The sequence below is a fragment of the Crotalus tigris genome, unplaced genomic scaffold (genome assembly GCF_016545835.1).
Source record: "Crotalus tigris isolate CLP2741 ecotype Arizona unplaced genomic scaffold, ASM1654583v1 scf7180000018043.2394770, whole genome shotgun sequence".
Taxonomy (NCBI): domain Eukaryota; kingdom Metazoa; phylum Chordata; class Lepidosauria; order Squamata; family Viperidae; genus Crotalus; species Crotalus tigris.
Genome location: NW_024096792.1, coordinates 2,133,249 through 2,157,937, shown reverse-complemented (window position 1 = coordinate 2,157,937; position 24,689 = coordinate 2,133,249). Strand labels below are relative to the sequence as shown.

The following is a 24,689-nucleotide window of genomic DNA, read 5'->3' as shown; positions in this document are numbered from 1 at the left end:
GTAACAGCATTTAGTATTTTGCCATATGCTTTGCGCTAGGGCATGATGTCATGCTTGCCACATGACTACAGAAACGTCTTTGAACAGCCTTGGCTGAATGGCTTAAAGCAGGGGTTCTCAACCTTGGCAACTTTAAGACTTGTGGACTTCAAGTTCCAGAATTCCTCAGCCAGCAAAGCTGGCTGAGGAATTCTGGGACTTGAAGTCCACAAGTCTTAAAGTTGCCAAGGTTGAGAACCCCTGGCTTAAAGAAATGGAGATGAGCACTGCTACGACTCGTGGATTAAGACGTGCAGAGACACCTTTATTTTTTACTATCTTCAAACTGATAATGAAAGAATTTTAATAGCTTTCAAAGTGTTTATACATTCGGTTACTAGAATTTGGGGTGCTTAATTTAGGATTCTTGTTAATTTTGTATTGCAGTTTCACTAGAATTATTATGTAATTAATAAAAGCTTCAAAAAGTAACATATAACTTACCTAGAAATTTCTTTCTCCCTTGCTGTTTGTGAATGTTGCTAAGCAATGACTGACAAGGTGGATCTGGAATAACATTAGGCACATTAAAATTTAGCCAAGTATGACAACTGAAGAAAGTTTTGCTCAATTTATAAGTTTCTTTCAAATATTTAAAAATATTTGATTTCCATTATACACGTCTTATCCAGAAGACAGTCACTAAACTTGGTTTGCAAACCATTTTTCTAGACTGGACTGAGGATATATTCTGATTCTGATTCTGCTTATCCAGATTTGCACTGAAATGTCATAGAAAAACCTTTCCATACATATTGATACATTTGGAACCACTGGACTGAAGAAGGTTCTTTTAAACCAAGTATGACAATTACAGGTTTGCTCAGCTATTTACATATCACTTCTGGTAACTAAATATATATGTAATTATTATTAATAGTAGATATCATCCAGTAGGCCTAATTTCTTTGAATTTGTTTAGTTTTTACAAAGGTACATTCAGGAATGTCATTATATCATTATATTTTCCACTAATGAATTCTATTAAAATAATTAATGTATATAGAGTATATTTTAGATTCTAAAAAACCCCATTCTGTTTACTCTTGTAAATTTTATTTCTATTGTTTCATGTATGTACAGTATATCTGTGTGATAATGTGTACATACATTTGCTTAACCAAACTATACTAAATTTGACAACCAGGAGAGTTTTAAAACATACCGATATTTAATCTGTCAGAAATAGATATTATATAATAACTGACATTTTAAAGTATTACAGAAGCAATATTGAAAAAGAGCAGATTTATTTACAGTAGCTGAAACTGCCAGTAACTATCTGCAGAAGCAAAACATTAGTCACATATCTGCGTCCCAAGGAGAAAATACAAAAATACAAAAACTTCTGACTTCCATTGAGAGAATTACTCATTGAAACCAGCGTTTGACTAGATTATGCCTTTTTGTACATGATTTGCCATTGTATTTTTTGAAAATAAACCCCCAGAAATAGGATAGGGACGTCTATCAAGCTGTCCAGTAAAAGACAGAATGGAATGGGACAACTCGCTGCTGCCTACTTGCTGTGGCCAACTCACCATCGGACAAATTGCCATGGCCAACTCACCAAGAGACAACTCGCTGTGGCCAACTTGCCACAGGACAACTCACCGTGGAACAATTCAACAATTCAATTTATTTAAAATACTTAAAAAAATGACTTTAATTTTGTCATTCACAATGCATTTTATCCCCCCTTTTGCAACATTTATTTAATTATTTTATTCCATAATTTCTTTGATATTTCTTGTCCTGCAGTGAATGGGCTATGGCGAGTTGTCCTAGACCAGGGGTAGGCAATCTTGGCTCTTGAAATTCTGGGAGTTGAACTCCACGAGTCATAAAAGAGCCAAGGTTGCCTACCTCTGTCCTAGACCAAGACAGAACCATTCCCTAATCCTTGATCTTCTGCTTAAAAATCACTACTGCACCATGCAGATGGTGATATTGGTGGGTTGAATCAGACATCAAACAAGTAACACTTGGGATATTTTCTTAACACTTTGTAATGAATCTAGGATAAGACAATGCATGTATACTGACTCTTTTGTTGTTGTTGCACCACTGTATTTTCAAGAACCAGATTAAACTGCCATAAGGCAACCTTTTTCCCTTTTTTCTATAGCTTTCAACTGTTTGAATATTATTTTAATTCCTCACCTTGCTGCCTTTGGAAACAGTAGCACCATTCATTGTTTGATATTAAACTGTCCTTGTAAGTGTCACAAGAATTGAAGAATGCCTTGGTGCACTGCTCATTCTTGTCAAGATATATACTTCCAAGTTCTGATTGGTCCAAAAGTAGGTCATAGTTTGTGTCAAGTCTGTTAAACATCCAGCCAAGAGAGTCCTTGCAAATTGGTAAAATGCTGGTATCAAATCCTAAGAGACAAAGAGACCAAGCAATTAATTCACTAATACAGGCATAGCTGACACAAATATCAACAGAATCAATGGTGTCCTTTCTCATGGAAACTGTTTTATAGCATAAAACTAGATCAGGTCTGTGCTAACAGCGTTTAGCAAGGCTATTAGATGATGCAAAATTTGAAAGGACTACTAAATACCAGCAACACTAGTTCTTTGCTCTAATGTTTTCTGTTATCCACCTGGAATTTTGCAAAGTGAATCTGGTAGCCTTATTGTTACTTAGTATTTTATTATTTGTTTGTTTCTCCAATTTATCATGTATCTAGTTCAAACACTCTAAGTTATCTAACAAGTAAATATTTTAGACATTATTTAAAAGAAATCTACTAATTGGCAACTTCAAAAATTAATAACATGAATTGCAATTAAAATTAATTCATTAAAAATCCTGCTAAATGGCTTTATATAGCATGATCTTCAACTACCAAAAGTTCTGCAAGTTCCTAGAATTCTATAAAATATTATTAATTGAGCCGAGGTGGCGCAGCAATTAGAGTGCAGTACTGCAGGCCACTTTAGCTGACTGTGTTCAGCAGGTCAGCGGTTCAAATCTCACCGGCTCAAGGTTGACTCAGCCTTCCATCCTTTTGGGGTAGGTAAAATGAGGACCCAGATTGTTGGGGGAAATGTAAATATATATATACATTGCTTACTGGTGTACACCGCTTAGAGAGTGCTTGCACTTAAAGCGGTATATAAGTCTCATAAAATAAATAAATAAATAAATAAAATAAATATATGAATCATCATGGCTTAGTATGTCTGTGTAAGAAATTCCAGAGGAATTGAGCCACCTTTAAGAAAGGCTGCTTCCAGATTATAGACCCTCTATAACAGTGTTTCTCAACCTTGACAATTTTAAGGCATGTGGACTTCAACTCCCAGAATTCCACAGCCAGCATTGCTGGCTGTGGAATTCTGGGAGTTGAAGTCCACATGCCTTAAAATTGTCAAGGTTGAGAAACACTGCTCTATAAAGTGATACTGCATGGCTGAATTGGAGCAGATGGACAGATTCCCTCTGGAGAAGATGATCCTGTAGGTAACACAGATCTTATACAGTAGGCTTTATGGGTTATTAACAACAATAAATTGTTAACTGATTGAACTGAACCTGGAAAAACACTGACAACTAATGTAAGTAACACCTGCAACACATATATAGTATGTTATATTGCTAAAATATTTTGCAGCTGCCAAATATAGATGTGAGGTCCTTGATGGTCTCTAAACTTGGTTGTTAGAGAGCATCAAGGACCTCACAGTATAACTTGAACTACAAATATTTTCTTCTATTGATGGAATACAGATCACCACATTCTGCACCAGTATAATATCTGGTTTATTTTCAAGGGCAGTTTCATGTGGAGCATGTTGTACTACTCCAATTGCATTAAGAACACAAATAATTAGATGTCTTGCCACTTTGTCACAGAAAACTGAAAGCAATCATGCAGCCCATCCTTCCCTCTAGATATGGCTCCTGTATTTCATCTCACATATTTCTTTAGTAAATTAAATCTGCCGAAGATTACCTCCAGTATTTCCATCATTTTCATATTTCAGAGTTTGCTAAGATTCATGGCAGAACTGCCTGCCATTCTGCTAAAGAAATATCCCAAGTGTTTTCTGGAAATTATACCGATCCATATAGTATTTACCATGGATCACATATTTATAGACTATTTTAAGAAATAAAAGGCGTTAGCAAAGTTATTATTGCATGTCTATATTCCTTCTTTGTTCTCCTCTGTATTGAACAGAAAAAGAACAGAACAGGAGCACACTTCTGAACTCGCGTGTTCTTTGAAAATCGCCCATATCCCTATATGAACTTTAAAACAATGTTAACAAACAGGAAAAATACAATAAAAAAGAAATATAATTTTAGTAAGAAATGCAGCAGAATTTCACAAAAGAATGTATACGAGTTTTATACTGTATTTCCTTCAATTTTTTTCTCATGTTCAGTTTATATTATATTTGCTCTGGATTATGTTAGGACAGAGATTTTCTTCAGGATGAAAAACATTATTGAACTAACCATATGAAAAGGAAAGTAGGCCATTAGAAACTTAAAAAAAAGAAAGGTTCTTCATATATTTCATTTTAATGCAAGTTAAAATACACATACTGGTATGTCTCTTTGGAAAAAAGCCTTGATGAGTCAGATTTAAACTATTCTTCTCTTTGTGTTGTTTTTGAAAGTGCTCATTGTGGGGGGGGGGGACAGGGACAACAGTGGGCTGGTCATAAAATGGGCCTTTTACCAATTTTGTATATACAGCAGCCCATTGATTTCATTTTGTTCTACTTCCTTCCTTTCACAGAAAATGCAACATTCCAAAGATTACTATGAATACCTTTCCATTTTTTAAGCCTTGGTATTCCCACTACAGTATTAGCAATTATGATGCATTAAAAGAAAGCTAAAATATGCCCACAGATACAGGTAGTCCTCGATTTATGACCACAATTGAGCCCAAAATTTCTGTGGCTCATATGAACCAGTTGTCAAACATCTGAATGTAAATCACATGAACCTGGGGATAAGTGTGAAAAATGGTCATAAGTCACTTTTTTCAGTGCCGTTGTAACTTTGAACGGTCACTAAATAAACTATTGTAAACTGAGGATTCTTTTTTTTATCTATAAGGATAATAGTAAACCCCAAAGTTGCATGCATAATAAACAGGTGACTATTTCTTTGTCCTTGATATATCTTTTCCAGATATTGATACAGGAATGATTAAATTCTTATGGGATAGTGGAAAAAGAAGCTGGCATTAAACACTGATAAGCAGAGAAAGCAGCAGAAGATATAGTAGCTAATGAACTGAAGCAAATTAAATCTATGAATAAAAGTCTGATACCCTGATCACTGCCTTAGCATGTGCCACAAGGGATAAGCACATGAACCAGGAAGGACTTGATTCAGTTCTCAGAATAGTAACAAAATATTAGACAACTTTACGCAAACCACTTCCTATTTCTGTCAGAGAGACAAAATGATTAGTTACCCAGCACTGTTTAGCCTGTGATTAAGGAGTAAAAATAAACATTAAAGAACAATAATTAAGACAATAATTAAAACAAGAAAAAAGGTAAGGAAATGATTGGTCCATTAATGGGAGAAACTGGCCAGAAGGTGACAAGCAATAGGGAGAAAGCAGAACTATTTAACTCATTTTTTGCATCCGTCTTTACACAAAGGAAAAAAACAGTCCAACCTATCAAAAACAGTACTGTAAAAAACAGATTAGAACAGTGGTTCTCAACCTTTCTAATGCCACGACCCCATAATACAGTTCCCCATGTTGTGGTGACCCCCAACCACTTATACGTCACCGGGTGCCAGGGGCGTGGCCAAAGAAAAGGGGAAAAAAATGGCAGACAGCCTTGTTTGGCGACCCCCGTGAAATGGTCATTCGACCCCAAATGGGGTCCCGACCCACAGGTTGAGAACCACTGGATTAGAAACACAAATTAAGATAGGCAAGAAAATGGAAAATGAGCACATGTCCACCAAATCACCAGGACCAAATGGATTATACCCCAACATTCTGAAGGAACTGGCAGATGTGATCTCAGAACCACTGAACTATATCTTTCAAAGATCCTGGAGCACTGGGAAATTACCAGAGGACTGGAAAAGAGCTGATGTAGTTCCCATCTTCAAAAAAGGGAAAAAATGGATCCAGGAAACTACAGCTCTATCAGCCTGAGCTCAATACCTGGGAAGATTCTGGAAAAGTTAATCAAGCAACGAATCAGCTAATACCTAGAAGCAAACAAAGTCATTACCAAAAGCCAACATGGGTTTGTCAAAAACAGATCATGCCAGACAAATCTTATTGCATTTCTGACCAGGTGACAAAATTAGTGGTGCCCCAGGGTTCATCTTCATCAATGATTTGGATGAGGGGATAGATGGGGAACTCATCAAATTTGCAGATGACACCAAGCTGGTAGGAATAGTCAACACTCTAGAACACAGGTAGGCAACCCTGGGTCTTTTATGACTCGTGGACTTCAACTCCCAGAATTCCTGAGCCAGCCACGCTGAGAGGAAAGGGAGAGGTTTCCAAGCTGAGCCATGCTGGCTCAGGAATTCTGGGAGTTGAAGTCCACGAGTCATAAAAGAGCTAAGGTTGCCTACCCCTGCTCTAGAAGATAGGCATAAGATACAGAAGGAACTTGACAGGCTTGAACATTGGGAGCTATCTTACAAAATGAAATTCAATGATGAAAAAAGTAAAGTTCTACATTTAGGCAAGAAAAACCAAATGCACAGGTATAATATAGGTGGTACTTTGCTCAACAATAGTAACTGTGAGAGGGATCTTGGAGTCCTAGTGGACAATCACTTAAATATGAGCCAGCAGTGTGCTGCAACTGCCAAAAAAGGCAACACCGTGCTAGGCTGCATTAATAGAGGGATAGAATCGAGATCATGTGAAGTGTTAATACCACTTTACAATGCCTTGGTAAGGCCATACTTGGAATACTGCATCCAGTTTTGGTCACCACTAGAAAGAGTACAGAGAAGATGATCAGGGGACTGGAGGCTAAAACATATAAGGAACCATTGCTGGAATTGGGTATGTCTAGTTTAATGAAGAGAAGGATGAGAGGTGACATAATAGCAGTGTTCCAACATCTCAGGGGTTGCCACAAAGAAGAGAGAGTCAAGCTCTTCTCCAAAGCATCTGAAGGCAAGATAAGAAACAATGGATGGAAACTAACCAAACAGAGAAGCAACCTAGGACTAAGGAGAAATTTCCTGACAGTTAGAACAACTAATCACTGGAAAAGCCTTCTTCCAGAAGTCATGAATGCTCTAACACTGAAAGTTTTTAAGAAGAGACTGGACAACCATTTGTTTAAAATGGCATAGGGTTTCCTGCCTGAGCAGGGAGTTGGACAAGATGACCTCCAAGGTGCCTTCCAACTTTATTATTATTAATTGATCATCGCACAGTCAGCCAGATGTTCAGACTGGATTTGGCATTTTGTCTACCTATCGAGTCCTTACCCAGGACCTGGGATAGGCAGATGTGGATGTTTGATGGTATTACAGATATCGTCGCAGGATGGAAGCAGTTCCTAGTAAGGCCACCTTTTGCCTTACTATTACTACTACTACTACTACTACTACTACTACTACTACTACTACTACTATTATTATTGCATGCACGTGGGAAGCTCTTGTTCTTATCAGGAGAAAATGTTTAAATTCAAACCAAAATGTATTTGAAATTTGAGTGAAAAAAGAATTGTAACCAGGTATATAATAGCTGCTTTAATCAGGCTGGGATCAATTTGTCATCTTTCAAAGGGATGCTTTCATGAATATATGATACACTTTAGATTGAGATTTTTCTGTTGCAATAAATAGATTCTCAGAAGCTCACAATATATTATAAAACCATACATATAAAACGCAACATACTGCAGAAACTTACCAGGAAAAAAACACAGATATATCTACATTATGTAAACTATCATCAAACTTTACAAAGGCTTTTCTAATTCAGACAAAGCTAGTCCCAACAAGAGAATAAAAGGGAATTTCATCATATACACAACCTCAAAAAGTGCTTGGCAATTGCATATAAGAAAAATACAAAATATATGAATAACATTTGGTTGTCTTCCTAAAATCAGACAAATTGATAGTTTGTGAAAACTCAACTAATGTGGAGACTTTCCACCTACCAAGCATTTGGGTCGTTGTATATTTATTTCTAAAATTCCCCAAATAATAACACATTTTATATAATCGATATTTGCAATCATCAATGTTGATAAAACTTATTTTTGATGAAAATGGTTTTCATTGTATTTGAGTTTTTCCTCACTGAGCATAATTTCAATTTTAAATGCAGATAACCAGTAGAAATGCAAGCAGTTTTAGTTCCTATTATATCCAGTGCCATTTGGAACTTCCTTCCGCTCTTTCTGAAAGCTTTTTAAACTAAATGCCTTCCAAAATGGAAGCTCATTTTCCAGTATGATATCGATACTGTCATGGTTATAAATATCCACTTGGTTTTCTTGGAAGAATATTGGATCGGGTTGTTGTTTCCTTGTGGAGAGTTTAGTTCCTCATCCATGATTCATCACAATTGTGGATGAATTCTTGGGGGGAGGGGAGTCTACATTCTCAACAATAGAAATCATAGCATCATTGAACAATCTTCTTCACCATTACAATGCAGCAATCCATGAAAGGGGCTGAATGAAAACATTGCTTTGAAATCTATTCTATAAAATATGGTTTGTTTAAAAAAAGGTGATAGGTATTTTTAAATAGTGAGAGATATGAAGACAGCTTAGTTCTTTCATTTTGTTCTATCCTTGTAAGCAGCACAGGGTCAGTGTGAGTTGGGCAGCCAGATATATTTTCTTAATAAAAATAAATAAATAATTTTGGAACAGGAATTAAAGAAATAGTCTGTTCAGTTTTACCACTTGATATCATGTTCAAATATTCCCTTTCCTGACAATGAATAATGTAAACCTGGATCCTGTGTGTACCGGTCTCACTACTACTGAATTATAATGCAATGATGCATAAATTATATATGCACTGTTGTAATCACACAAAGAAATAAAATACAATTAAAATAATAGATTTTATAACTTATGCAAATCTGTACAAATAAGTACCTGAAATTAACAAATATTCAGAATATCTAAAAGTGTAAATAATGAAACTAACAAGGAAAGCAGTTATCAGCAGAAAATGCATATTAAACAACAGACAGGAATTGGCTTGTTGTATTACTGAAGAATCCAGTTTTAATGCTTGCAAAATTTGCTAAGTAGATTTTCTCTGTAGGCTTCCCAACATTCTTTAGTAGTAAATCCATTGTCAAGCATGTCACTGTTCATTAACCTTATAAACATAGCCTAGAAATAATTACAAATTCTGCTAATTTTTATTTTATTTCTCTGCTATGATAGTACCATTTATTAGCAATTGTATGTTACCATATGCTATTGAATACTATCTGCCAGTTCAGTCCAGTTCTGTCCAGTGCTGTCTGACAGCAAAGTAACATTCATCAGTGAAATCAATTCTACCTAATATAATTCCATACTCCAAAAATTGGAGTTGTGCCCTGAGAGTTGATATTTGTAAAATACAAATAATTATGCTTGTTTAAAATCCCATTTCCATTTTATGTATGTATAAAATGTATAAGCTTGTTGGAAGAAAAGTCTTCATCATGGTCCAGTCCAAGCTGGGGATAAACAACATGGTGGCTGCTTTAACGAGAAGGTTGCAGTTTATTAAAGGGTCAGACAGAAAGATAGTTCTGGCAGGAAAGAGGAGAGAAAAGGGCTGAGCACATGTGGGGAGTGGGTTTTTATACCCTCTGGAGCAGTGGTTCTCAACCTTTCTAATGCCACGACCCCATAATACAGTTCCCCATGTTGTGGTGACCCCCAACCACTTACACATCACTGGGTGCCAGGGGCGTGGCCAAAGAAAAGGGGGGGGGAAATGGCGGACAGCCTTGTTTGGCGACCCCCATGAAATGGTCGTTCGACCCCAAATGGCTTTTGCGAAGCGCGGTTAGGACGTTCTGTTAGTAAGTTAGCACTGGAACGAAGCTCCATTCATTGCCCTAAATACATTCCTCCACCACACCCAGAGTACACACCCCAATTGACGGTTAATTGGTCATCTGGAATCCACCTGTCCCCCTCCCCATACCTGCCTTGTGATAGTCCTCCACCCTACCTACGCCCCGATCCAGCTAGTACTTATGTTCTTGAGAACCACTGCTCTGGAGTCTTTTGTTTGGAGTTGCTTCCTTTTCCTGTAGCATGAATTTTGCCTGAGTCTGAGTGTGCTTTTCTGGTATTCTATGGTGATAGGCTAATCTTATAATGTCACAAAGGTCATATCCTGCTTCCCTGGTGCTGGTGCTAATGACTCTTAGAGTTTGGATGGGATATGTAGATTTAGGTCTTTGTCTTCTTAATCTCCTAGCTCCCTGGATTTACATCTGCATCTCTATAGAGCTGGTTTCTGCTTGGGGAAGGGAGACCTGGAGCTATTAAGAAAACTGGGCATGCTTTCCTGCCTCTTTAAGATCCTTGGAGGAAATATATTTTTCTGCCCTTTTAATATTTCTTTCTCCGAGGGGCTGACTTCCCATAAACTTATCGTACGTTAAATCCAATTCCTATTTTATGCACATGTGCAATGTGCATAAAATATATATGCATCCATGAAACCCCATTCAGGTTTAATGGGCATGCTTCTTTAACAGAAAGACATTAATTAATAGTACTGTATACAGAGTGCTATATCCTAGCAGTTGAATGAAATGGCCTAGCAATCCATCCATTCATTAATTCATTCATCACATTTATAAGGGTGCAGAACCTGTTGATAAAACTAGTGTATATTGTTCCATGCTAATACATATACATGTTTCTATTATCTGCAGGGCAACATTTTAAGAACATGAATTTATCGAAAGCATCCTAGAAAGGGTTTAGGAAATAAAGTTTGAAGTTTAATGAGAAATAAAATTCCTTCTAAATCAGAGATTCTTCCAGAGACATATTAAAAATTGTTAAGTGCTTACTGCTTCTTTCAGGCCTTTGCAAAAGTCTAGCTCTCTTCTGAACTCCACTCTCGTGAAGGGCCTTGAACCAGTCTCGCAATCGACTTGCAACTTCTCTGAACTCCAAGTCACCACATGCTGAAAAGCAAAATAGAACGCCCTTTAATCTCCACAGGCTGCCTAAAAATTAAATCTTTCATATTGTAAATAAATGGAAAGTAGCCATAGGCAATCATTTTGTTACGACTTCAATTCCCTCTTTCTTTTTCTATAAAAATTTTATAAAATGTAATTTACATAAAGTCTTTGAAAAGTTTTATTTGCAATTATTCCTTTATAAATTATTTATAACCCTTTAAAATTACAAAATAAAACCATAAAAAGGGTCTTATTGAATCTGCCTAGGTTTCTATATCATTCAACTTTCCGTGTCACACAGTGGCCAACTGGATATATTTGGAAAGCATGTAGCCATTGATTATAATCACTGGCTGTGAATTCATCAAATGTGCTACACGATAGAAAACTCTTTTGTCTATCAAACTCTCTATTTGGCTTCAATGAATCTCAGGTTTTATGAAAAAGAGATAAAAATATGCTATTTAAACTAAACATGATTTTTTAGATATATATCATATTTCCCAAATTTTTTGTTCCAAGAACCATAGTTACAGAACTTTCAAAATCTCACAGCAAAGTTATTATGTGTTTCTGATTATAGTTGCTTCTCAATGATATAAGGATACAAATGATATTGTCAACACTGCAAATATTGTATATTCTTGCTTTGACAATATGCAGAACTGTCTGGTATTTTGGGGGTTAATATAGAGCAGAAGGGGGTGGGGGCAAATCCCGGGAAAGAAAGAGGAAGGAAACTTTTGACCTTCACACTAATTGGATAATGTGATATATGGCAGCTAATTTAGGGAGGGAACATGCTGATAATTTAACTGCTCAGAGGAAGAGAACTTAGATCTTAGCATAAAGCCTCCGTTATGCCTGTGCTGACATTTTGTAACAATAAATGACTTTTAGGAAAATCAATGCCTGGAAGTTCTTTGAAGTGTTTCATTAGCCGGAACCATAACAACATGCTAAGATCTCAATCCTTTTCAAACGACCCGGGGTCCCGAACCCCATCCACTTCCTCTAGGCTTGAGAGGAGCTGGTAAAGATTTGGGGAAGATCTCATTATGAAGAGAGAAATATATGCCTGGAAGCCAGCAAGAAATTGGGACCTAAATTCTTGGGGCCTTTCCCCATAGTAAGGATCATCAACCCAGTCACAGTAGAACTAAAACTCCCTAGACTTTTAGGGGAAATTCACCCAGTTTTCCATTGTAGCTTGTTGAAGCCTTATCAGGGCTCCACTTTAAGACCTCCTCTGGAGAAGGAGCCTGGGCCCCTCGTAGTCATGGGACAGACCCATTATGAAGTAAAACATATTCTTGACTCTAGAATTTTTAAAGGGAAATTGCAGTACCTAATACAATGGAAGAGATACCCGTTGTCTGAAGCCACCTGGGTGAAATTGAGTGAAGTGAAAGCTGACAGATTGGTCAAAAGATTTCATGTGAAGCACCCCAACAAACCAAAAGATAACCCTTAACATACGCTTTTGTTTACTTTACAGGATCTGTCCTTCTTGTAAGAGGGGCCGAATGTCAACGCTGCAAATACTGTATATTCTTGCTTTGACAATATGCAGAACTGTCTGGTATTTTGGGGGCTAATACAGAGCAGAAGGGGGTGGGGGCAAAGCCCGGGGAAAGAAAGAGGAAGGAAACCTTTGACCTTCACACTAATTGGATAATGTGATATATGACAGCTAATTTAGGGAGGGAACATGCTGATAATTTAACTGCTCAGAGGAAGAGAACTTAGATCTTAGCATAAAGCCTCCGTTATGCCTGTGCCAACATTTTGTAACAATAAATGACTTTTAGGAAAATCAATGCCTGGAAGTTCTTTGAAGTGTTTCATTAGCCAGAACCATAACAGATATAAGTTAACAGTTCTACATGCAGGTACTGCTAAAATCACAATAAAGCAAAGGAGGTCTAATAAGTATCATAATAGGTTTCCATCTTGGTGACCCCTTGTGTGTTTGAAACATTATGAATAAATGAAGATATGATATTGGTGTATTAACCACGTTACATTTTTATAAACTGAAAGCTAGAATAATATATAATAAAGAGTTTCAATATTTTTTACCATAAACAAGAAATTTATTATAATAAATTATAAAGTATAATTATAAAAATAAATTAACCGATCGATCAAGAAACCACTGACCATTACAGACCTGTGCTTTCTTTCTACCAGCTCTAGTTAAGCTTCTGCTGCTATCCAAGTATTTAGTAGTTAACCATGTCCAGTTGCTAAAGAGTACTGAGCTAAATTGGTGAAAATATATTTCAGATTCCAGATAACACAAATCTCCTAACACTTCAAAGAATATTTTTTAATCTGTTCCCCCAAACAAACAAAAAATGCACACACTACAACAATTAGGAGCAGCTTGGAATAGTTTAATCTGGAAGAAGAGAGTATGGCAATACTCTTGTCCTCCAGTTCTGTAACATCCTAATGTTTGTTTTAGATGTGATGAACACAGGAAGAAGATAAAAAGAAAAACATTAAATTATATTGAATGTACAAAGCAACTGACTATGGCTGGTACCTGTACAGCTGACAAAACAAACCTGAAAGTTAGGAATAATATTAGGAATAGATTAGATGACTATTTAAACTTGTCAAGACTGATTTGTACTTTCATCTATATTCCTCTTTGCTCGCAACTTCACAAAAAAAAGGAGGATGTGGGATGCAATTCAAGGATGGGGGATGGAATTCAAGGATGGGGGGAACTGCATCTGACCATCATCTGTTCCCGTGGGACAGTGCTCCAATCCAAGGATACATCGAGCAGATGGGTTAGCGTGGCTGGCTAGTTCCCATAACAAAATGAACAGAAGTGATTGGTGGACATAATGGACTGTGGATGGCCCATATGGAAAGTGGGGAATTAACTATGCTAGCTTTTGCATGGGAAACCCAGAGCTGGGTTTGCTTTGTCTGTGCCAATATGGTACACTCAGTAAACTTTATATTCTTGGTAAAATAATATCTCAGGAGTTTCTTTTTCAGGATTCACCAACTGGACAGTTGACAAAACTAGTTAAGAGTAGCAGTCCTTAAGAGAAAAAACATACTGACGCTACTGGCTCTACATTGCCTAATATGGCTAAATATGTAACAGTAAATAATGCAATTAAGTTCATACGTCCGGTTAGATCCCACAGGCTGGGCCTCCTTCAGGCCCCATCAGCCAAGCAGTGCCATTTGGCGGGGCCGCGGAGGAGGGCCTTCTCTGTGATGGCACCCATGCTTTGGAATCAGCTCCCCCCGGAGATTAGGACCGCTCCCACCCTGTTGGTCTTCCGTAAGCTACTTAAGACCTGGCTTTTCCGGCAGGCCTGGGGTTTATAAAACCTAACCCCTGGATGATTGTCTTTGTACTGTTGTTTTGTTATGTTTTATGTGTTTTTTATTGTTAGCCGCCCAGAGTCCTTCGGGAGTGGGGCGGCTTATAAATTTTAAAAATAAAATAAAATAAGTAAATGGGCTCTGCTACTGCCAGAATGCCAGATTGAGCTTGCAGCATACTAAGGATTACTTGTAATTACTCCAAATTGCAGAGTTTAGTTTTCTCCTTCAAATGAAAAATCTTCTTTTTTTTATGAAGGCACGCTCCTTAAATTATATAGTACAAATCTCTATTGATTTAAAATAGGTCAAGATGAGGTAATTCAGACTGATATTTCAACCAACAGTTTGGCAGATGAATCATTAATGACAAAGACAGACTGTAAAGGTTCTAGAAGGTTATACGGTAATCAAAAATGCATATTAAATCAGATGAATCCACTCAGGAACCTGCCAAGAAGTGCTTTTCTTTTGGTATAATATTGAGTTGTGCTCTTGCAATCAATTCCAGCAACCACTAAAATAATAAGTATGGATAAATAAGGTTCCCAGGTCAAATGCTATTTTAGTTGACCATCTTAAAAGTCTAGACTGGGTATATAAAAATCAACATATATAACCAGTATGGGGGAAATCTTTCATACATGTCCTATAAATTATTTTCATAATGTATAAATGCAAAATGGGCAGGTGTTCTCTTACCATTTTCTTGCTTAATTAATTTGTATTCCTAGTCTATCTTTTATGATTCTGTTTTGGTAGGTTGGACTATATTATTTTTTGCATGAAGATAGATGTAAAGAATAAATTAAGTAGCTCTGATTTCTGTCCACCGCCTCTTACTTCCTTGCCATCTTCTCTCATTAGTGGACCGACAGTTTCCTTGACTTTTTTCTTTTTTTAATATGTTGAAAAACTTTTACAAATTATTTTTGACATTTGTTGCAAGTCTTCATTCTGAGCCTTAACTTTCCAGACTTCACTTTTGCAAGTTCAGGCTATTTGTTGGTATTGTGCCTTAGTTTTCTTTCCATTTTTTATACTTATCCTTTTTGTCTTTCAGTTTATCAGACAGTTTTATTTCAACTTTCTATGAAAACAATTCTAGGAGTTCCAAAACTAGGGAGAAAACTAGATAATTAGTTGCTACCTGTGATATGGTTTTATTCTGCCTTCATTCTTCAACTATTGAGATAGACTCATTGGAAGCTTGATAGATTGCTACCTGATATCTTGGTTGCCTTAGGTAATAATTGCAGCTACCGTATATTCTGGTGTATAAGACGACTTTTGAGAGCGTTGAAACAGGCACCGAACTCAGGGGTCGTCTTATACGCCGAGTGGTCTTATACGCCGGAAATAAGGTAGTTTCCGGCGTATAAGACGATTTTCTAGGCATGTGACTTGGCTTTGATCATCTTGCGACTCGGTGTCGATCGTTTTGCAACTCAGCGTCGAACTCGGGGGTCATCTTATATGCCGGGTTGCCCTATACGCCAGAATATACGGTAATTACATAATCAAATTACCTAATTTGCAGCCTTGTCATTTTGCGAATTAAATGATGGGCCATTGCAAGATAGAAACACATAATCAGGTAGGCCAGCTAATGTAAAACCTCCTTCTTGTTCAGACGTAAGCGGTAAGTAGAAAAAAACTTTTGGGAACGCCAAGTAAAGGCCCTACATACATAGCTCTGAAACAAGGTTAAAATAACCTTTAATTCACTCCAATCAGAATATTATTTTATCAGCTGACATGAAGCTCTACATGTTCAGAGCCTATATACTCGTTAATCATGTCAAACTAGAAAGAAAATAGAAGCATTACAGTTTGTAGAAGGAAAGAACCCCAACCCAATGCTACTTGGATGCTACTATTCTGCATGACAGATCTACCGTATATGCCGGCGTATTAGGCGACCCGACGTATAAGACGACTCCCGTCTTTATAGCCGGGCCGCATTCCTGGAACATCGTCTTATACGCCGGAAACTACCAGTATTTCCGGCGTATAAGACGACTCGGTGTATAAGACGACCCCCGTCTTTGGCGCTGATTTCAGCGCTCGCGGAAGTCGTCTTATACGCCGGCATTTACGGTATTTCTTTATTTTTTTAAAATAGAAAGCAAATAAATGCTTTGTGTTTTATTAGAACAGAATAGAAATTGCAAATAAAAACCATATGATTTGCTACTTACCTATTTGAGTTTTATACTCTACTTATTCTGTGTTATAAGATAACTAACATAAATATGGCTGAAATACCAGGGAAGTACAGCCTTTTTACCACTTTAAATTAATGTTACATAGAGGCATTCTGTCCATGATTAATGTAGCAGAAAATTTAAAATGTTTTCAGTTAAATTAGATACGCAGTACAGGAATTTGATCAAATTGTCTCCACACTGTTATCAAGCATGTCTCATTCTGTGATCAAGAACTACAGGATTATATCAAGATTTACAGCATGGAGAACAGACAGGTTTAAGACAAATTTGAGCTATTTATTTACTAAGTACACAGGGGTGGCAGGGAGAGATGTTTATCTTAAATTTTGTACTTCTTTCAGTGGCTTGAATTGATACCAATGGTGGCAACTGAGAGAAGAAGGCATGATTAGGAAGAAACTGGTGCAGCTCTAAGATCCTGTTTTATACATTATTTATTTATATATTTCTAGATTAATGTCTGCCATTTCTCTCAGGTGCCTCTGTGGCTCTTCATTCTTTCCTTAATAGTTATTAGTTTTTGTTTTCTGCCCTTTGTTCTCATATTAAATATTGTGGCATTTTGTTTTTTGTGAGTTTATTTATGGCTGTTTTACATTAAATATTTCACTTGAAATATTTAAATTTGAGAAAATTTCCTTTTGTATTCCTTTATCCTTTGTGGTTAACAGTTCATATACTTTATAGTTATGCCCTCAAGAAAACTGTTTACGTGTTTTGTGATGAAGGCTGGATTATTTTGAATTGTTTGATATTTTTTTCTTTTATCAATTTATTTTACTAATTTGTACCTTTTCACGTACCTAGGATTCTTCTCTGTTTCTTGTAAAATGCTGGCAGTCACTTAAGTGGAAAAGCAAAACATTTCAATAACATCCTTGGTCATAATTGTTTTTATGGAGGGGGAATTGTCTGGTATCTCTGTGATGTATGTGTCTGTGTTAATCATAATATTATTTTTGGTCTGATTATCTACATTGTCACAGAGGGTGGAGTGTTCAAATTTATATATGCTCTTATCAGTATATATTGTATAGACAAGTTTGGAAGACTACAATGCAAGAGAGCCAATTTGGTGAAATGGCTAGGGCAGGGGTCCCCCACCCCCGGCCCATGGACCAGTACCAGTCCACGGCATGCCAGCAACCGGTCTGCACAAACAAGCAAAGCCCCATCCATGGGTTGCAGGCAGCACACAAAACCACGCACACTCCAGTCCCTGGTGGTCAAAAGGTTGGGGACCTCTGGGCTAGAGCACCAGGCTAGAAACTAGCTTTAGGCATAAAGCCAGTCAGGTGACTTTGGACCAGTCACTATCTCTCAGCCACAGGAAGGAAGCAATGGACAATTCTGAAAATTTTGCCAACAAAATAGAAGGACTACTCTAGGCAACCCCCCAGAAGTCAAGACTGACTTGCAGGAAAAAAAATTGCTTATAAAACACTTCTAGAAGACTCAAAATCATTCCAGTGCACTTAATCTATGTGTCCTTTAACTATAATTATTTGCATTAGGAAAATGAAGAATATAGTTTTATAATTTTAATAAAATGATAAGTATTTTTTTTCTTTTATATCTTCTATTAATATTCAACAAATATATATATATATATATATATATATATATATATATATATATATATATATTCCAATTTCATAAGCCAGCATTTCTATCTGGTACCACAACTGATAGGCAATCAGTAGGGGAGAAATGCTTAAATTAATTTTTATCATGCTGATTAATCAAAATTTTATAACAGTGAATATGAAGATATCAATTCTTAAACCAGTTCTTATCATATTATTGAATGTCTTATCATGAAGACTATGTACTCTATATTATGTAGTAAATTCTAGCTTCACCTTCAAATAAACTTTTTGTCAGTAAAGCTATTATACTGCAAACATATTTTGCAAGAACTTATAAACTTGCCCATTAAGATATTTTTTGCAAACTATTTTAGTGTCACATCTACAAGGATTTTTTAAGATGAACAATGAAATGCTAAGCAACAATCTATATAACTTTGTAATAATAATAATTATAATAATTATTATAATAATAATTGGAATAATAATAATAATTGCTAAAGTTATTTGATTGAAGTGAGTGTGATGGTTATCAGCTCCACTGTTTTTAGCTGAAAAGAACTGTGAAATTATCACCCCTGAGTTTCTTTTATCAATTGCATCTTAAACTAACTTCATCTTTTTTCCCTAATACCTTCATTGCTAATCTATACCGTTTACAAAATTCACAAAACCAAGACTGATTAAACTAGAATAGGCCACACTTGGAATACTGCATCCAGTTTTGGTCACCATGATATAAAAAAGATGTTAAGACTCTAGAAAGAGTGCAGAGAAGAGCAACAAAGATGATCAGGGGACTAGAGGCTAAAATATATAAAGAACATTTGCTGGAATTGTCTAGTTTAATGAAGAGAAGGATAAGGGGTGATATGATAGCAGTGTTCCAACATCTCAGGGGTTGCCACAAAGAAGAGGGCAGGACAAGAAGCAATGGATGGAAACTAATCAAAGAGAGAAGCAACCTAGAATGAAGAAGATATTTCCTGACAGTTAGAACAATTAATCAGTGGAACAACCTGCCTCCAGAAGTTGTGAATGCTCCAACACTGGAAGTCTTTAAGAAGAGATTGGCCAGCCATTTGTCTGAAATGGTATAGGGTTTCCTGCCTGAGCAGGGGGTTGGACTAGAAGACCTCAAAGGTGCCTTCCAACTCTGGTATTGTATTGTATTGTATTGTATTGTATTGTATTGTATTGTATTGTACTGTATTTATTGTAAACTGTCAGTGTCAACATTGGGACTTTGCTGAAGAAAGTTAGAAAATAATCTGTCAATAACTGATGCTTGAAGAAAAGTGTTTCAAGTGTTCATGAGAAGTGCATTATTGCTGAAGATATCCCCGAAGAACAGCAAAGAAAATTCACCGTGGAATGTTATATATTATATGGTGAAATTCATTTCTTGTTTTCTGTCAAACTCGGTTGTTAGTAATTCAATAGCTGTGGTGCAAATAGTTCATGTTTTTTTAGATATATTGTGGTGGCAATATCAGTTTTATACATTGTTGCTTTTTCATAATTCCTACTTATAGCATGCAGAAACCTCTGTAAACCCAACTCTAAAGCAGTATTGTAGTGATTTCTCTGCACTTTTTGACCATCAATATGGTATGCTAATCATGCTGTATATTTTTACTTTACCTTGACAAGTTAAACAACTTGATTACAGAAATGGATACATAACATTTCTAACTTGGATCCCTCAAAATGATGTATATATTACAGAGAAAGCACAGGGAACATGTGACACTTATGAAATTTAATAATTTCAGAAGTTTATTATAATAGATATTATAATTATGACATAATTATAATAAACATTACATCTCCCAACATCATTTCCCAAATCTCTTTTGAAGAGTTTCATCTGTCGGAACTGGTCTGACCTATGCATTGGTTGAATAATAAACAGTAAAAATACCCTGTATTAGCATTGATCCTATATATGAATTTCATTATGCAATATACTGCCACCATTTATAGAAAAACTTTTTATTAATCACACAGGTCACTGAATCCTGCATTATATTCAAAGATTAACATAGGATTACTTCAAAAGAAACAGCAGCATAAATATGATTTATCGGAAAAGATTATCCTTTATGACGTATCTTTATTATGCTAAGCAGTAGATCCCATTTATCTGCTGCTTCATAAGCTGGAGAGCATGTTGAAAAAAAGTTGTTTCATATGTCTACCCTTAAGCAAATGAAACAAGACCAAAGCAATTTTCTCCTTGAAAAACAGCTGATGATATTCAAATATGATAATTTGCAATGTGCAATAAAAGGAGTAAAATCTTCTGAAATTATTGAGCCTCCAGCCTTCCTGGTTCACTGGTACGGAACACTCTTTTCAGCCTGTGTTGCAAACTATTAGTAAAATGACGTGCAGATTATGTGGAAAATATAGTTTTAAATTATCCAGAATGTTCAAAATAGGTGGTACCGATGTCAGAATCTGGCAAGATTCTTTGGTGTCATACTTCAAAGCAGGACAGACTAGAACACACATTTAGGATATGTGATTGGCTGAGACTTTTGTCATAGTAAAATCACAATACAATATGGTATGTGGCTGACTGCACCAAATGAAATATTTGATCATCACTTATTGGAATAATAAACCATATTGCCCAAAGCAACATTGATTTCTAAAACTGTTCTTTATCATGATGGATAACCACCAAAATATCTCTGCTGTAACTTGGTCAGAAGAGGAAAGAGATGCTACCAAAGTGGTAAATACTAAGTCTGATTTACCATTATCTGCCTGGCTCTTAGGCCAAGGCTTTAATAATGCTGAGGGAGATTAATGATTAACAGGAAGTATAGCTGCTAGTGAGGAAAATCTGCTTCTGTAACAGACAGAAATAAGCTTGAGGGACTCCTGAGTGAAGCTGGAGGTTAAGGACTTGATATTGAGAGTGTCCTTTTAAACATCTGTATGCTGCAAAGGCTCAGTAACTGGAGAACTCTTAATTCCCTAAGTCAAAACTCATTGGCAGGTCTTGTCTAGAGGGGAAAATTGAAACACAGGTGTAAGTACTGTTTTTAGTTTTAAAAGCGTCCAGGATAAAAAACAGATAGCTCTAGTATTTCAATATAATTGCAACAGTCAATAAGACCTTGCAATTGTCAATATTTGACCTTTTATTTCAAAGTGATGGTTGGTTCCATGTCCCTGTGACACTTCTTCACTGATTTTTTACCAACAGCCTAAGTGTTATGCTAGATAGCAAATGGCATTGTGGCTGCCAACAGCATCAAAGGCATCATCAACAACACAGGTGGGCTGAAAACAAGACTGTCTAAGCCCAATTAGACTGACTAAGTTTGCTTAGTTGATACCAGTTGATGCTTAGATAATTTGATCCCATAAAAGAGTCTAAGACTAGTTTACTGACTTTGGCAGATAATTTTGCAAATTCCTGGCAATGGGAAATAATCCATTGAAAGCCATTTTTCAGAATGCAGGATGTACAGGGAATATCCATCTGACAAAGTTTCCTCCCACATTTCCCATATTAACGGGAAAGGCCTTTCAGGAGCATAAGACACTAAGATGTGCCAAGTCATGAATAGTATTACAACAAATAATAATGACAAACAATATATTATACTTTTTTAAAAGATAAAGATAAATGGGTAATATAGCTAAAACAAAGAATGACATGGTGGTCTAGAGGTAGAGCTTTTGTCTCACAATCAGGAGGCTGTGAGTTCAATCCTAGGTAGCAGCAGATATTTCTCTCTTTGGGCACAACCATTAATTATCTACTGTCAACTTCGCATAGGCATCAGGAAGGGCATCCGACCAGTAAATGTTCAGCTCCATTCAATAGCCCTGACTCCATCCTGAGGCAAAGGATTATAGGGTCATTAAAAGAAAAAAGCATAGCTAAAAGAAAAATTAAATGATGGGACAGTGAATGCATCCAAGATATTCGATACTATGATGTTTAAAGGAACTGAAGTAAGTAACAGCAGGTCACATAGACAAATATGTATAGTGAAAAGGTGGCTTCTTGAGCCCACCAAAAGGACTTTAGTTCTGTGATGTACCAAAAATGCCTGTGCAAACATGAGAAAAAAATTGAGGGACCACAATGAAAAATGTGGCTTATTCAGGAGATATAAACTATCAATGATTGTATTATCTAGATCAGTGGTTCTCAACCTTTCTAATGCCGCGACCCCATAATACAGTTCCCCATGTTGTGGTGACCCCCAACCACTTATACATCACTGGGTGCCAGGGGCATGGCCAAAGAAAAGGGGGGGAAATGGTGGACAGTCTTGTTTGGTGACCCCCGTGAAATGGTCGTTCGACCCCAAATGGGGTCCTGACCCACAGGTTGAGAACCACTGATCTAGATTATCTAAAGGGTATGATTTAAAGCCAGAAGAAAGCTGTCAGATTTATTAAACTTCATGCCTTTGATGCCATGCAAAAATCATAGCAATTATAAGCTATTTTGGTCCTGGTTAGAATTGTGATTATATATTTTTTTTAGATATTTAATGAGTTACTAGGAGTATTTCTAATCCACAATCCCACTGTAGGTTTTGGGTTATATGTATTTCTTACTCTGTAGCTACTCTGATTGCAAACTGCCTGGTATGAAAAAGGGGAGTGGCTGTCATCGCTCGGAAGTCCTTGAGTCCTCGTGGGATTCCTGCCCCGGAGGTTGTTGGGTGTGAGTCCCTCCTATTGAAGTTGGGTTCACGGGTTCAGTTGGGCTTGCTGCTGACGTACCTACCTCCCAGCTGCGTTGCAACAGCCCTGCCTGTGTTGCTGGAATCAGTAGCCGGGTTGGCGGTGGAGTTCCCCAGACTTATAGTACTGGGGGACTTTAACCTACCATCACTCGGCGATCACTCAGAGGTGGCGCAGGAGTTCATGGCTTCCATGGCAACCATGGACCTGACCCAGGTAATTCAGGATCCGACCCATAGGGGTGGTCACACACTCGACCTTGTGTTTCTCTCGGGGCAATGGAGACATGATCTGGAATTAAGGGGAATAGAGATCTCGCCCTTGTCATGGACAGATCATTTCCTATTGAGGCTGGATTTCAGAGCATCACCCCCCCATCGCAGGGAGAGGGAACCGACTAGGTGGTTCCGCCCCAGGCGCCTAATGGACCCAGATCGGTTCCAGGAGGAGCTTGGGGAAATACCTGACTCCCTTGTCCACAACTCGTCCGGGTCCCTGGTGGCGGCCTGGAATGAGGCGGCGTCCGGGGCCCTGGATCGAATTGCGCCTTTGCGACCTCTCTGTGGTGGTGGTCCCCGGAGGGCGCCTTGGTTTACTGAGGAGCTCCGGGAGATGAAGCGCCACAAGAGACGTCTAGAGCGACGTTGGAGGGCCAGTAACTCTGAATCTGACCGATCACTATTAAGAGCCTATCTTAGGACTTATTTAGTGGCGATAAGAGCGGCAAAGCGTGTTCACTTTTCCGCACTTATTGCGTCCGCAGAATCTCACCCGGCCGCCTTGTTTAGGGTGACCCGCTCCCTTCTTAAAGTGGAGGAGGTGGAGGAACCCTTGCAGGGGAGAGCTGAGGAGTTTGTTCAGATTCTTTCGGACAAAATCGCTCAGATTCAGAGGGACCTGGACTCTGACTGGGCAGTGCCAGCCGAGTTGCCAGGGGCTGGTCTTAGTCATATTATCTGGAGCGAGTTTGAGCCTGTGACCCCTGATGAAGTGGACAAGGCTGTGAGGGCAATGAATGCCGCCACCTGTTTATTGGACCCGTGCCCCTCCTGGCTGGTTTCGGCCAGTAGGGAGGTGACACGAGGCTGGCTCCAGGCGATAATTAATGCTTCTCTGATGGAGGGGTCTTTCCCGCAACCTTTAAAGGAAGCGGTGGTAAGGCCCCTCCTCAAGAAGCCTTCCCTGGACCCAGCTGTTTTGAAGAACTTTCGTCCCGTCTCCAAACACCCCTTTGTGGGGAAGGTTGTAGAGAAGGTGGTGGCATTTCAACTCTTGCGATCCTTGGATGAAACCAATTATCTGGACCCTTTTCAATCTGGTTTCAGGCCCGGCTACAGCACTGAGACTGCTTTGGTCGCACTGACCGATGACCTCTGGCGAGCCCGGGATATGGGTTATTCCTCTATGCTGGTGCTTCTTGACCTCTCAGCGGCTTTCGATACCATCGACCATGGTATCCTTCTGCGTCGTCTCGGAGAGGTGGGGGTGGGCGGCACCGTATTGCGGTGGTTCTCCTCCTACCTCTCTGACAGGTCGCAGTCGGTGTTGGCAGGTGGACAGAGATCGACCCCTAGGCGCCTCGATCATGGGCT

The 24,689-nt window shown here is 37.8% G+C and overlaps 1 protein-coding gene across 2 annotated transcripts in view; it reads right to left on the bottom strand.

The window, feature by feature from the left end:
• Positions 1–24,689, bottom strand: part of SPOCK3 (SPARC (osteonectin), cwcv and kazal like domains proteoglycan 3) — a 152,682-nt gene that overhangs the window by 5,646 nt on the left and 122,347 nt on the right. For both annotated transcript variants that reach the window (XM_039347003.1, XM_039347004.1), the window contains 3 exons: positions 11,082–11,198; positions 2,203–2,424; positions 484–546 (listed from right to left, as the gene is read on the bottom strand). In XM_039347003.1, the coding sequence (XP_039202937.1) occupies positions 484–546; positions 2,203–2,424; positions 11,082–11,198 (402 nt within the window). The remainder of the gene's footprint in view (positions 1–483; positions 547–2,202; positions 2,425–11,081; positions 11,199–24,689) is intronic.